This window comes from Wolffia australiana, chromosome 20, assembly GCF_029677425.1.
Source record: "Wolffia australiana isolate 7733 chromosome 20, ASM2967742v1".
NCBI lineage: Eukaryota > Viridiplantae > Streptophyta > Magnoliopsida > Alismatales > Araceae > Wolffia > Wolffia australiana.
In genome coordinates, this window is record NC_135854.1 from 1178816 (window position 1) to 1195091 (window position 16276).

Genomic DNA, 16276 nt, shown 5'->3' on the forward strand with positions numbered 1-16276 from the left:
CGAATAGACCTCATCCCTATGACGAACATAATGGATGCCGGATAGACCTCATCCCTATGGCGAACCGAGCAGATGACGAATAGACCTGATCCCTATGACGAACAGAATGGATGCCAGATAGGCCTCATCCCTATGACAAACGTAACGGATGCGATATAGACCTCATCCCTGTGACAAATGGAAGGGATGACAGATAGACATCATTTCTATGACAAACGAAACAGATGACGTATAGACCTCATCCCTATGACAAATGGAACGAATGACGGGGAGACCTCATCCCTATGACGAATGGAATGGATGACGGATAGACCTCATCCCTATGGCGAACCGATCAGATGACGAATAGACCTCATCCCTATGACGAATGGAATGGATGACGGATAGACCTCATCCCTATGGCGAACCGAGCAGATGACGAATAGACCTCATCCCTATGACGAACAGAATGGATGCCAGATAGGCCTCATCCCTATGACGAACATAATGGATGCCGGATAGACCTCAACCATATGACGAACAGAATGGATGTCGGATAGACCTCATCCCTATGACAAACCAAACGGATAAGGGATAGACCTCATCCCTATGACAAACGTAACGGATGACATATAGACCTCATCCCTGTGACAAATGGAAGGGATGGCAGATAGACATCATTTCTATGACAAACGAAACAGATGACGTATAGACCTCATCCCTATGACAAATGGAACGAATGACGGGGAGACCTCATCCCTATGACGAATGGAATGGATGACGGATAGACCTCATCCCTATGACGAACCGAGCAGATGACGAATAGACTTCATCCCTATGACGAACAGAATGGATGCCGGATAGACCTCATTCCTATGACGAACATAATGGATGCCGGATAGACCTCATCCCTATGACAAACCAAACGGATGAGGGATAGACCTCATCCCTATGACAAACGTAACGGATGGCGGATGGACCTCATCCCTACGACGAACGGAACGGATGACGGATGGACCTCATCCCTATGACGAACGGAAGGGACGATGGATAGACCTCATCCACTGTAGCAACTTATAAGCTAAATTGGTGATAAGTTAAGCTAGTGATAAGAGCTAAGCTAAGCCAGTGACTACCTAAGCTTGAGCTTAGTGGGCCGGGGTTTTTGGAGAAGATAAGGTAGTGGGCCCCACAGAGAAACGAGCCGTTGGCGGGGGTTTCTTCCTCCACACGCAACCATTTAAAACCGATCGCGATTACCAGAAGATCAGAGATCTTCGTCTTCTTCGCCCAGCCATGGCAGGAGCGATCGCCTACGCCGCCTCCGCTCTTCACACTTCCCCAGGGAGAATCGCGCCTGCTAAGCCTCTCTCCGTTGCATCCGCTTCGATCTCTGCCAGGCAAGTTTTCTCGAATTCGTCGTCGAAAGTTGTCGGATTTCGATGGAGAAATGGCCGAGAGATGCGGCGGGAGAGCGTTGTTTGTTCGTCGGCTTCTTCGGATTCGTCTTCTGCTTCTTCTACTTTGCCGGCGGCCCTCTTGTTCGACTGTGATGGCGTGCTGGTTGACACCGAGAAGGACGGGCATCGCATCTCCTTCAACGATACCTTCGCCGAGGTTTGCTTTTAACATAATTTTTTACTTTCTTGATCATCTTGTGCTTCTATCTTAAATAGAATTTGAATGATTGAAGGGACTTTGCAGATTTTCTTCAGATATCTTTAGTCATTTATGTAGTTCGCGCTTTAATCTTACAATTTGTATGATTTCTTCAACGTCGTGGTTACTGAAAGTTAGGATCATACGTTGTCAGAAAGAATTGGGCGTCACCTGGGATGAGGAGCTGTATGGAGAGCTGCTAAAGATTGGGGGAGGAAAAGAGAGGTACATCGGAAATTTATGAGATTTGAGTTTCAACATCTTAGTGCATTGGAGTTTTTTTAGCTTCAGGATCACAGAATGTTAGAAAAGAAATTAAATTTGACAAATGCTTCTGATGGAGAGAGTCTGAGGTGTAATCTAATGTGCTCCTCGATCTGATATATTTCTCATACCATGATATCTGAAACATCGACTTTATAAACTATTTATCTTGATTTGGACTTTATCAGAAGTTATATCTTTGGAAATATATTCTTTACTGAAGGGTGCTGAAACGACTTATTTCTTCTGTTTTGTATAAATACCTAAAATTATTATGTTCACTGGTTTAGAAAAAAATCATTTAATCTGGCGTGAAGCTTTGAGTTTACTTACTATTTTTCTTTACTAAGACTTCTAAATCTAGACATAGGATTGCTATTCATTCTTCACTCCTGGCTGTAAATTTCTACTGTTTGTCTTACTAAGATAAAACGTACTTAAATAAAACTGAGAATTTGAGGATAGGCCTAGCATTGCACATTCGTTCTTTACTCAGCTCTGATGCAACAATTTATTTCGATCGTTTAGGTCAACTAAGATGAGTAATGTGTCTTGGTTAGTTCAATTTTATTTCATTGGTATGAATATTTCACTCCATATGGATTTTTTTATTTATTTACAAGGGAGGGATCGAAATTCTAGGCCGATGACTGCATTCTTTCTGTTGGTTTATGTAACTAGAATGACAGCATACTTTAACAAAACTGGGTGGCCGGAGAATGCTCCCAAGACTGAAGAGGAAAGGAAAGACTTCATTGCTTCTCTTCACAAGAGAAAAACTGTCCTCTTTATGGCTCTCATCGAGAAAAGGCTACTTCCTCTTAGACCAGGTGTGGAAAGGTCAGTTAATTTGCTCTTCTTCACTAAATTCTGTTTGAGATGGTTTCAGAAATATTCTTATTCTTCTGCGAGTGGAATTAAAGATACGTTCACTTTATACTGTTCTCACCATCTATGTTGCTCATTTGTTGAGATCACTTTTATTCGGTGACATCATTAATTGTAGAGGTGATTTTTTTCTGTTCCAAGAGCGGGCATGAAAATCCAATACTTTAAATATGAGTAACTCAATGCCAATTTTTGCAATCATCAGTTTAAAATGCATTATTGTCTGTTTCAATATATAATCATTTTTTTAAAGATAACACTTAGAACGTTAAACTGTTCGAAGAATACCTTGACTAGTTTTCTCCTCTGAGTTAATTAATCCATTCTGATAAAAATACATGGCATAAGTCATTGGGATTATCTGTTAACCAAACACTGTGTGTAGTTTGTCATAAACAGAGAATTTTTGCGTGAACCAAATTTATAATTTACTGGTATAAATGAAACGACCCAATAATTGTAATACTATGTTTCTGTGGAGACTTCATAATTTTTTTTAGCCCAGAAAAGCTTTTCATTTCTAATGCAAAATCTATAACATGCAGATTGATCAATGAAGCCTTGAGCAAAGGGGTCAAAGTTGCCGTTTGCAGTACTTCAAATGAAAAGGCGGTATGGAAATTCAGACTTTCAGCTTATCTCTTACTTTCACTCCTTTAAATCGTTTGAGATATTCTAGTTTGAGCTAGAATACCTCAAACATTTGTGTTATTAATGGTGTTCTGATCGAGTCCTATTAAAGACTTATCAAAAAAGGCCCATAAGAGTCCTTTTTAAATAATTGGACAGGAAAGTTCATGATTTTCTGCCTTTACCTGACGTTTATAAATATGAATAATGTACCTAAACACACTATCAGATGAATGATCAGTGAGGGTCTTCTTGGCACGATTGGACTGTGTCTAGCCATAATGAGGGCAAGAATTTCCATATTTGGAAATTCTCGAGGCTTAGGCCATTCTACCTTCTCCTATCTTCTCTTCTTGATTCTTGATAGATCTAAATGAGGCACGAATCATCTTGAAAAATTCTTTCCACTATTTTGAACTAGGTGAAACACAAGTCCTTAATATATCGTTCTAATCATTACTAAGAATTGACAGATTTTTATAGGAGATTTGAAAAAGGGGAACTTTTGGAAGAAAAGTGAAAAAGAATAGAGACAACAAGATTATAAGAGGGAATAGAATTACTTGTCTCAACCAGTAAGTCACACAATGGTTTGCATGGACTACATTAGACTGCTTGCAAAAACATATTTCATGATTTTCTGCAAGTGTTTAATAAAATTTTCATCTGCCTTGTGTAACTGGGCAATCTCTCTGTTTCATCCCAAAACAAATATTTTCTGCTGCAAAACCTGCACGCACCCAAACAGAACTTACTCTATTGAGCCAATTCACGAGTCCTGTTTTCTCATCTTCTCTAAACTTTTCATCGCTCTAAACAATCTGAATTTTTTCAGGTTTCTGCCATTGTGTCCTTCTTGCTTGGACCTCAACAAGCGGAGAAAATTTTGATTTTTGCAGGCGATATTGTTCCAAAGAAAAAGCCTGATCCGGTAAATAACTCTGCATGGTTCAAGTTTCCATATTCTTTGGAAGTGGGTTTTGTCATAAAAATTTATTGGTCTTATTTTTTAAAAAAAAATTATGCTATATATTATTTACGTTTGTCAGTGCCGATGGAATAGGTATTACAATTTATGCTTGCTTTTTGTAGATTGGAGAGGATTGTTGGGAGAACAAAATTTTGGGATAAACTCACATATTTACATTCCTTTCCATCTGCCTTGACTTGTCACATATCACAGTTGCTAAATACTTGTCATTTTCCAGGCTATTTATTTGCTGGCTGCGAGCACTCTTGGTGTTGAGCCGTCAAGGTACTGAATGAAGTCTATTTATAAAACATTGTTATCCTCTTAGTATCATCCTCCTTCACTAGATACTTCCTGTGACATCTGTACATAGTTCGTTACAATTTTCAAATCTCTGAAACTTATTTTAACAAAGTCATATAACTATCAAACTTTGGTGATGCGCAGATGCGTTGTGGTAGAAGACAGTGCTATCGGTCTTACAGCCGCCAAATCTGCAGGAATGACGTGTATTGTAACTAAGAGCAGGTAACATTTGACTCCATCTCGGGTGGTTTCCGCTTTGTCGTGTGACCGCTTTAAATCATTTTTCAAAAAAAAAACATTTGATTCCATGTATTATACTAATAAACTAATTTAGAATAATGTTACTTGACTCTTTTGTAAAATCCTAAAGAGTATCCACTCTTCATTACTTGGTACGTTTCCACTTTGTCGTGTGACCGCCTTAAATCATCTTTCAAAAAAAACACATTTGATTCCATCTATTATACTAATAAACTAATTTGGAATAATGTTACTTGACTCTTTTTTAAAATCCTAAAGAGTATCCACTCTTCATTACTTGGTACGTTTCTGCTTTATCGTGTGACCGCCTTAAATCATCTTTCAAAAAAAAAAAAAACGTTTGATTCCATCTATTATACTAATAAACTAATTTAGAAATATCGTTACTTGAGTATTCACTCTTCATTACTTGGTAAGTTTCCACATTGTCGTGTGACTGCCTTAAATCATCTTTCAAAAAAAAAAACATTTGATTCCATCTATTATACTATTAAACTAATCTAGAATAATGTTACTTGACTCTTTTATAAAACACTACAGTGTATTCACTCTTCATTACTTGATACGTTTCCTCGCTGAAAAGTTTCATTTTATCATTCTTCTCTATGAATAGACATGCTTTTTCCCAGTATGTAATTATTTTTTTTTACCATATCAGTTGAAGGGCACTTAACTTTAATGTTCATCTATGGACATAAAATGCACAACTAACTATGATTACTTGTTTTCTTGTAGCTATACTGCCGATGAGGACTTTGTAAGTGCCGATGCCGTCTTTGACTGTATCGGTGATCCACCGGAAATCCGCTTTGACTTGAATTTCTGCGGCAAGCTGCTTGAGAAGCAATTGGTTAGTTAATATTGGAGTCTTATTTCCTTGATTTTGCTTCTGCCCAATTCTGTTGTGAAGGTTTTTATTCTAAAGTCTCTGTATGTTGTGCAATTAATTAAGTCAGAGTTGTGAAATTTCTCTGTAAATTCATCTTAAGGAAATTTCTCTGTATTATTTCCTTGATTTTGCTTCTGCCCAATTCTGCTGTGAAGGTGTTTTCCTAAATTCTGTTTATGTTGTGCAATTAATTAAGTCAGAGTTGTGAAATTTCTCTGAAATTCATCTTAAGTGGATACTGTAATTTCTTGATGTTGTTTTAATAATTACGTTTCCCCAAAGATGTGTTTAGACAAAGATATTTAATGAGGCTAATTTATTATCTTTTCAAGAAAATGAAGGTATTTGGTTATTCAAGATTTAATCATCGATTAAACATGTTGTTGACCTAGATGATTGAAAAGCACTTATGTTATTAACTATAAAATAATTTTCTCCCCTTCTAAGGTTGAATGAGATTAGTATTAAATTTTTCCAGATAATTCATTGATTGAAAATGTGAAGGCATCACTGTAAGAACAGTGATGTTATTAGGTTAATAATTAATAAGTGTCTCAAGATCGAAGAGAGTGAAACTGGTATCCATAAATGATTTGTTTTTCGTCATGACAAGAATAATGCAAAACAAGTAAATCCATGTCCACAAACTATATTTTGACAAAATCATCTTCTGAGTAGTGCAAACGTCTTCGTTTGAGGAGAATAAATAAAAAACTAGACCAGTTTGTGATCCAAACTTATGAACAACTGGATGGTAAAATCTTGAAATAAATAAGTTCAGTTACATGATGAAAAAAGAGAGATAGATCATATTCTATGCAAGTTCTACTAGCTTGGGTTCTAGGTATAGAGCCATAATGAACTAAATTTAGGGTTTTGACTAATTAAGTTAACATAACAATTGACATATTTTCCCAACTTAGGTACAAAACAAGGGAAGATTTCTCAAGGATCTAAGGTAGTGAGAAAAGAAAGACTAAAGGAGGGGGAAGACAATTGAATGATGAAAGATTGTGATATGAATAAATGGATATGACTGATGTATAAAAATAATATGTACGGATAAAAAATATACATATAAGGTAAGCATTATTAATATAAGATGGGTGTGAGATGACACGATGCATAAAAATAATTAGTATAACATATATGTGAAGATGAATCTTTTGTCTTTATATGATTAATAAAATTCTGAAACTTGAACAGGTTTTATATAGAAGAATAATTATGAATGGCAATAGAAGGAAAACACTGACCTTGGGTCTCCATGCTCTACAGAGACCTCCCAAGTTACTTATCCTAGGGAAAATGGTGTATGATTTCAAGTATCTTGAAAAACCTTCAAATTATTGTCTAAATACACTTATATAGGAGGGATACATCAAATTATTGTGAAAAACCTTCAAATATCTTGAAATACCTTGTGAACAATTTTTTTGTTCACGATGCTAGCCAATGTAAAGCATAAGAGTAGACAAGGAATATAATGAAATGGGATATACATTCATGACAAAAATACTGATGAAAGGGGATCGCTCTAAATGATATCAGGAATTTTTATGGGTGGAGCCATTACATGGGAAATGTTCCATCACAAGGTTCCTGATAGTCCTTCCTCCTCAATAGGAACATCTTTTAAGAAACTTCTTTTATGTCCTTTATTATGCACCATCCTAATACCAATTGCTAACCCGTCTATTAAACCCGCGTTTGGGAAAAAATACGTAATTTTAGGGCCCTGACTTATCAAACAAGTTATAAATCTCCTCAACACTGGGTAAATGTCAAATTCATGAGAAATAGGTAATAAGACACTAAATTTTGTTTAACATATATTTTAATGGCACCTTTTGGTTATTTTTTATAAAATCAAAGTAAATAAATTGAAAAAAGTATTTGAAACTATTTTAAACCAATGAAATAAAATTATTTTTCAAATTTTTATTTATTTCATTGATTTAATTTATTTATAATAGATAATAATAATGCTATAAGATTTTAGAAAATTTATAGGCATTCTTAGAGCCCAAGGAAAATGCGAACAAATTCAAGTACCTTTGGCTAGCACTCTAGTGGTACAATTTGTGTGAGGTACCCATTATCAGGGCATAATTTATGGACACTGTCACACCAGCTGGTAGCAGAGTTAGGCTGGTGGGCTGTGATGGACAAAAAATGGTGTAATGTTCGCCGTATGAAGAATTTTTTAGTGTGGTTTGATGCATTGGGATGATTGTCATCTATGTGGAAATTTTTGGGTTCTAGAGGCCTTGACATGGATGAAGAAATCAAATCGACACGCAGCGGAAAACTTTTGCAGCATCGAACGGCATCATTAAAAACATGAAACGATGTACCTTTGCATGGATCGCATCCGTGATTTCTTGGATCCCAGAGTGAGATGAGTCTAGCTGCTCAAGTTTTCAGCCTATCGATGTATCCACGCGATCCTCGCCACTTCGAATCTCCTTCTAATTGACGAGCCCCGTTCAATCTCTATCGTCGTCGTTACGTCGTCCCGATCGCATCGGGGATGGAGAGGGGGTGTGGGGAGGGGGAACGGCCCCTGAACAATTCTGGCCTGGGTGAATTTCGTTCAGGGCCTTCCCCTATTTATATTAGGTGGCTATTTTTCATAAAAATTCCCAAAACTTAATTATATCTTCCCACGTCCAAAAGACCATTTGCGTGTGACCCTCTAGGCCCATGTATCAGTCTAGTTAACGAATCCAATGGCCCAAAAACCTTTATTGGCCTTCCAAATTAATTGAATATATCATCATAAAGATTAATTAATATCAGATTGATTTTAACCCAATCGATAGGTCGAGTCTCAAACACGTGGGGTGCCAAGGTATACCTCGTGTTCTAGAAGATACAAAGGAGTGTGTATCGACTCACTTCATGGAACCTGTTCATCATCAGTTACCGTATATGTATAGTCCCTCATCCACATGACGCTCCTTGGACAACCTAGGGCATTGTCAACTGTCAAACCCTCATCCGAGTTAGTACTAATGCATTCGGAAATCATTAGAGAACTCTTCTCCGATATTTCACCGCCTTGGCCAAGGACTTCATTGCATCGTCTTCCTTGAGCTGTCACCTCTTATACTGAGGGTGGACGATCCCATCTTGACCACTCAATCATCTTCATGAACTTCTTGATGTACCCGAACTAAGACTGTTTAGAATCCCATGATTAGAGACTCGTTGACCATAGTCAAAGTACAACCATCCGTCCACAATACATCTTTGGTTTCTCAGGTCTAAGGACCACTTACACAACCGTGACATGAATCGACCTGATTGACAAGTCGGTATAATACCATGGAGGGATTCGTATGGATCAATTTAGTGAACTCTTTCCACTAAAGCGCACCCATTATCTATCCCTAGTGTCACCACACTAATGAGTACGGGACCGGCCATACTCATCATATGAGTGAGGCTAGATAGTGCTATTCTGTCAGGATATTTTGATGTCGTTCTCGTGTATCCTTCGAATAGGAATGTTTAGAAAACATGCTTAAAGACTAGCGATCTCCGTATTAAGATCTCATCATAATTCACTAAGTCCAATCATGTATTCATGGACTTCATTATAAGCATCACACGTGCACTATAATGAATGTGTTGTATTAATGAACATGGAACGAGATGTGGAATGTGTGATTGGCTTGCCGGCCACATATGTTTCCATCATCTATGTGGAAATATCAACTACATAGTGATAATTATGTCTGACTATGCATTATTTTAATTATTTATTTGCCTTCCTACAAATATACTTTATAATATTTATCAATAAGGATAGAAAACATAAATAATTAATAATTTCATATAGTTTATAATAATTTGTTTCATATATTTTATAATAATTTGTTTATTGAGTCCTTACTATTTTTTAAGACTAACCCCACTTGATTCTATTGCTTCATGTAGATTATTTTTTATTTATTCTTTGAGTTTTAATGAAATGAGGCTTTAGGTAAATATATATTAAATTATGAATGAAAATGGGAGATAAGGAGAGGCCTAACTCTCCCAAAAATTGGATTTCATTCCAGGGTTTTGGAGATCTAAGATACCTTGATTGCCAACATAGATCCACATTCCTTCCTAAAACTGAAAACATTTAAATTTTAAAGCATGGGTTTGTTCCACAATTATTTATTTTAGTTGACCCCACTCTTAAATGGGCATAAATTAGCTTCAAGAATGAACTTCTTGTGTATCAGCCTTTCATGATCCGGGACATGGTTAGAATTTCTGTTCTGCTCTGCCATATTTCTTTGGAGTTCAATAGGTTTCATCTTCCTGTCCTCCCGTTTGTATTTAAACTGTGCCTTTCAAACTACTGAAGTAATTTATGAAAAAATCACTTGAATCTAATGAGGCATGTGAGTTAGTATCAGAATCAATAAATTACATAAAATCAGAACATAGGAAAATAAATAATAATATTTAATTTCAACCTTAAAAGCCCATGCCTATGTTGATTTGTTATATAAATAACTTATAATTATTTGATACCGGAAAGTGTGTGATGCATTGGTTTGTATTCATGAAAGTAAAAAGGTACATTTAATCTGAAAAAATTCATTTTCTTCAACTTTTTTTAGATACATGTGATGGCACATGACTTCAAATACATATTTTAAAGCCAATGATTGGGGACTTTTCATAATATTTGAGAACATGTGTTTACAAATAATGGAAAGCATGACATATGTGAATCATTGACAGATTTTGAGGAATAATACGACATGTTATAGTGAAGGATTGAAGCTTTAATTCACATATGTATTTAAAAATGTACTTCAAGAAAAATGAGATTTTGTACCGCACTAGCGATCTGTTACAAGGATTTAAGAGGGGAGAATAAATCAGTGTCCTATATTGTTCCAACTTAAAATCATGATATCAAACGATCCAATACAATTATTGTACTAAAATTTTAAGGGTGGTTATATGTTTACCTACTCTATCCATTTGTGGTCTTGGATCTATAAATATACCCCATGTCTTCTTAAAATTGCACTGACATTCAAAATCTTGTTTGGGTATGTTCTTCAGTTTTAATAGGGAAGAATTGAAAGACTTGTGATCTGATCAAGAATCATGAAAAAAGCACTACTCAGAATTTTACTGTAATCTTCATCTTTTTTCAGATTCACATATTTAACCTTTTCCTATGTTATTGTCATCTAACATAGCTTAGGCATTCACTATTCTTCTTGCCACTATCAACTACCTATTAGTTGGTGCATAGCCGCTTCCATATCTAGTGCTATCAGTAATAGTAATATCATTTCACTCAGGCACTCCACTAGTCAGAAATCCTATCAGTGGTATGTCCTTAATCCACTCCACTCCATTATCTATCACCTAGCACTAACTAAGGACCAGCTAACACTTCTAACTATAATTAATTTTTATTTACTACTAAAAAATCATTAAAATTCCCAAAATGATTTTTTGAAAAAATTAATGAATCATGTTAAAAATGAAAATTATTTTATACTTGTCTTTAAAATATTTTAAGTTGACTTTCATTATCTTATTTATACAGTTATATTTACAATGAGAAAAAAATTTGATGACAACGACCTGAGATCTAAAACATATGGTCATTGATGAATGTTATAATTTTTTAATTATAAAATTGAATCATTACCCTAGTGAAAAAAAACAGTATTTGATTCAACACAGTTTAAGACATGGATACAAGTCAAAACTATTTTGTCACTTGAACATAAGAATATTGAAACTATTTTATAGTGCAATTGATGGAAGAGATATATTCTAAATCCTTAAGAATAACCATGGACAATAATATCAAATCAGGAATTATATTTCGAACCTTATTTAAATTATATGCCCATAACATTTCGTTTACAAGTCAAATAAGAAGGTTGACGCTGTGATAGTTTAATTAATACACACAAAATGAATGCTGAAAATATATTATAAAAAAATTTGATAATTATATTCCAGAACTCAGAATGAATGAAATCATGTCTAACTATGTTGTAATATGTTAGGACAACAAAATTCAAGATTTTAATCAAGGTCAAAACTTTTAACGGAAATTTATGAATTTAGATAAATATTGATTAACTATTGTCTTGAGGTACCTATCTTTTAAATTGGGAATTATTATTTAAAATATTTACAGTTATAAAAATGTATGTTTGTCGTATGTAATTATGAACCAAGTATTATTTTATTCAACTAACTTGGCAATGTAAAATTTTATTTCATAAAACTTGTTGTGGAACTCAATTAGCCCATCCCTTGCTCTTAAACTCAAGGTTGCATTGATCTTTAAGATACAGGTAACTGGTGTGAAGGCAACCAGTTAATTAGCACAAGGAGAGAATATCATGATCCTTCTTTGATCAGTGTGAAAAAAATTAAATGAGAGAAAATAGGAAGGATCATAACAAAATTCCTATTAGATTATATTATAAATTTATATTTTGTTTTCATTAAATTGACTATATGTGAACGTTATCAGTCTTAAAATGATTCAATATATTTTGGGTTATTTTGATATTTCTAAGGAACTTTCTGCTATCATATTACTAAAGAAAATAAGTTCCAAAATATATTTTATATATACTTTCTGACAGCATACTTTTAGAAATATTAGTTTATATATGTATATCAATTTAAAATATTTCAAAATAAAATGCTTTTCTACAAATATTTAAAGAGGTTTATGAATTTCTATATGCTTTTTATTAAGTCTATCATGAGCCTTTTTATTAAAAGGTTTATGAATTTCGAATCATTAAATGGGAATGGGTTGACATAGAAGAATCTAACAGAGGTTGACATATAGAGAACATATCGATTCCATAAAAAAAGAGGTTAATACCATAATGGGGATCACTAGTAAATACCTTGAAAATTATGGGCCAAATCTAGTAGCTATGATCCTTAATATTCATACGCTAAAGTAAACTTTCAGCAGTCGCAATCCGGTCTGTTTATTCATCTTTTAATCTGACTTCAGACATGTCCGCAAGTTTTTTATAGACTTCTGGCACCAATTTACTCACCACTTATGCCCCCTCTTACACACCCATACTACGCTAACACTGATAGAACGCTTTGACAAGATCTTTATCTTGTCAACACGCTCTAACCTAGCCTTTATCTACACATTATCATAGCATACTTCCTATAGGAGCTACGGAAAGGGAAAAATTATTATCGTTTTTTAGGGTCTACCATGAGAGCAATGGACATCATGGAACGCGTCAAGTAATGGCCACAGAGAACACACTATCTTGTACCACCCATTGCCCAATGCTCCCCACTTACATCCGACATACTTTGCACCTAGGGAATCCCGGGGGCTTTGACTTCCATCACCACTCGGCTAAATATTGTCCATTGGCTTTCTAGAGCTCATTGTGGGTGGTATGGCCAAACGGAACATGGGCCAAGCAAGTGGAGGTGGTATCCTACAAAACCACACAAGGAGTAACATTTTTGCTTTCTCATCTTTCTATGGAGTACACACAATTACAATAGTCAAAGCTATGGTGATATGTGATGGCTTGCTCCTCTACAAGGAGTGAAAAATTCAAAATATCATCCTAGAATCTGACTCATAGCTGTTATTGAACGTTCTTCGTGCAGGCTCATGCTCACAATGGCGTCTCCAGAGAGTCTAGGAAGACATCATGTGATGTTGCCATGTTTGGCCAGCATTCATCATCAGTTGTGCGAGGGGAATAAGACAGACGATGCCCTTACCAACTATGCGGTATGCTCTCACACCCCCTCCCTATACATCACATGGCAACACCTTCCTCTGGCAGCTTGTGGTTGCCATCACCTTGAGAGCCTTGGCTTGCCTTCTCTCCACACATGTTGCATCCTATCGAAGGCTGGCCCTCGTGAGTGGCGCATTGCATGGAGCACTAGAGGCGGGATTGCGCGACCTCTTGTCTAATTGTTGTACCCTGTGTGCACTCCATGATGATATCTAATGATGGTGCAAGGACCGCTTATACTCCATGCATCACCACCTCCGCGGGACACGAGCATGTTATGGCGCCCACAACCTTCTCCGAGAGCTGCACCTATATCACCATTGTATCTTTTCATTTTTTGCATCATGGGGATGGGCGAGTAGGGTGCAGGTGTAATTGGGACATTCAAATCTATAAAACCTCTTTTGGTGGCGCCCAGGGCATGGCTAGATTGTCTACTGACACAGCCCTTGTGTTGGTCATACCCGACACCATGTTTATTGCCAATAAAAAAAGGTGGAAAGTTAAATTTCATTGACATAGTTCCTATTTTAGAGTGTAGAAATCATCTAGCTTAGATTCAATCATATCAGCTACTAAATGGGTCAAATGGTTTTAATCCTAAAATTGAGATTTCACAAACATGACCCTCTTTTAGGTACATAAATGGATGGTGGTTCTCACGTGGGGAACACCTAGAAGTGAAACTCAGAGACATGACATGGTTGAGGGAAGAGTCTCTCCTTTTATGTGTATGATAATAATGAAGTTTCCACTACGTAGGAAATACAAATAAGCCCAACCTTTTATTGCCCTTATTTTCTCCAAAAGCCCATTTGGTTTTGTAGACTTATGAGCACCCATATTGGCCCTCTATTTTTCAATTGTTATCATTGTTAAGATTGAGTTTCTATGCTCTGTGGGGAGCTCAATTGAAAATAAAAATCAGGATTATTCATGAAGGCATTAAATGCTTTGGATTTTAGCGTAGAGATTATAGATGAATGTTGTTATCTGAATTCAACATCCTCGAATCACTACATGTCTCATAGAGGGTGGATAAGTGGTTTTTTTTGTGATGAATCTAGTTGAATGGTTCTTGCTAATCATGGGCATACAAAATTTTTAAGATTCGGGAATGTTTATATTAAAAAAATTAGTATCTAGACTTGGCAGAACTATGCTGGTATCTGAATTCAATATCCTTTAATCACTACCCATCTAATATCATTACCAGTCTAAAAGTAGTTTAACGGTTTTTTTGCAAGGTGTGTGATGTAACACAATGGTCCAGGATCGTCGATTCGTGTTAAACCACAGGGAAGGGTGAGATGAGATGCACGAGAGAATGATGCATATGTTTAGAAATCAATGATAGGGAACATCCAATGATCACCGACTAGGATGATAGGACTTGACAGACGACACGAGGGGTCTAGGGGCTAGACAGTCTCCTAATGACCCGACATATCCGCTCCAACATCGACGAGGTGGGAAGACAATCACTTCCTGAGTGTGTTCACAACCATCATCAGTAATGAACGCAATCCAACTCCTGAGAACGAAATTCATGACTCTTGAGTATGTAGCAAGCCCTACGACACTAAGCTCCGGCAGAGGAGTGATGGAGACGGAACTGATGAAGATAATGATACTAAAAATAAGGGGGAAATGGCGTGACCTGGGGGCCGAGGCCCGGAAGCTCGAGCGGTCGTACCCATTTCTGGCAAGAGATCCGGGAACAGTCTAAGGGCAGCCATGCGCGATACGATCATGGGACCAGTGGTGGCTACGGAGCCAAAGGTCTCATGAGTGGGAGAGCCAAACAATCCCATGTGGCAATTGCGCACGCAGAGGAGGACGCAGGCATCCTGAGTCCGCCAATAAAAGTAGCTGCAATCCGTGTGATTTAGGCTACTCATGGAAAAAGACAGAGGTTGTCCACAGCCATGAGGGGAGGCCACACCAATCAACGATGGCGAGGATCAAATGGAAATCCACACAAGGCGGGGCATCATCCACAAACTGGACGGTTGCAGCAATCAGCCGAACGTAAAGAGGCCGACGATGGCAAGGAAGGTGGCTGCCCGCACGTAAAGAGGAGGATGGAATCATGCGAAGGTAGATCGACCTGGTTAGCAGATGAGTAGAAGGACCAATTTTGGACGTCCGACAGAGGATGCACGGTGGGAAGACAATTTTCGATCGAACTGGTCAAGGTGGCATTCCCAAGGGGCTGATTATGATAGAATAGCTGACGCAGAGGTTCCTGATCGTGTGGTCTGGCAGCGAGGAAAAAAAAGACGACAAGCCTAAAACAGGGGGGACCCACAAAATCCATAAAGACGTAATGAAAGTAAACGACTACTCCGGACCAGTCGTCAAGCTGAATACTTGAAATCTGGAATCTTCGTGTCAGCTTGGACTCCATGACGCAGCTGTTGGCAAGCTTGGACTTGGTCTTCCCCATGGTCATCCACCAGTATGTGGCTAAATACTTCTTTCTAATGATGACCTTTTGAATTTTTTTGGAGTGGGGAATATCAATGTTAGGAATATTAATGCCTAGGGTTTGCAAACATATGATGTAATGAATCTTCAACACTCGTTAGAAGAAAAAGCACACTCTTGGAGGGGTCCCCCATCGACGGGGCATCT

General features: G+C 36.9%; 1 protein-coding gene across 1 annotated transcript; it reads left to right on the forward strand.

Moving 5' to 3' along the window:
- Nucleotides 1–1243: 1243 nt before the first annotated feature.
- LOC144716117 (Haloacid dehalogenase-like hydrolase (HAD) superfamily protein) lies at nt 1244–5988 on the forward strand. Its single transcript, XM_078591169.1, has 8 exons — nt 1244–1596; nt 1793–1863; nt 2584–2742; nt 3336–3402; nt 4256–4351; nt 4629–4675; nt 4838–4918; nt 5693–5988. Exons 1-8 carry the CDS (start codon nt 1276–1278, stop codon nt 5814–5816), a joined length of 966 nt encoding a protein of 321 aa, XP_078447295.1. The 5' UTR covers nt 1244–1275; the 3' UTR covers nt 5817–5988.
- The last annotated feature ends 10288 nt before the right edge of the window (nt 5989–16276 follow it).

Excerpts from the sequence above, each read along its gene's own strand:
- LOC144716117 (XM_078591169.1), top strand. The coding sequence starts at position 1,276 with ATGGCAGGAGCGATCGCCTACGCCGCCTCCGCTCTTCACACTTCCCCA. Across the intron at positions 1,597-1,792 it reads TCAACGATACCTTCGCCGAG|AAAGAATTGGGCGTCACCTG; the intron begins GTTTGCTTTTAA and ends ATACGTTGTCAG. Across the intron at positions 4,352-4,628 it reads CAAAGAAAAAGCCTGATCCG|GCTATTTATTTGCTGGCTGC; the intron begins GTAAATAACTCT and ends GTCATTTTCCAG.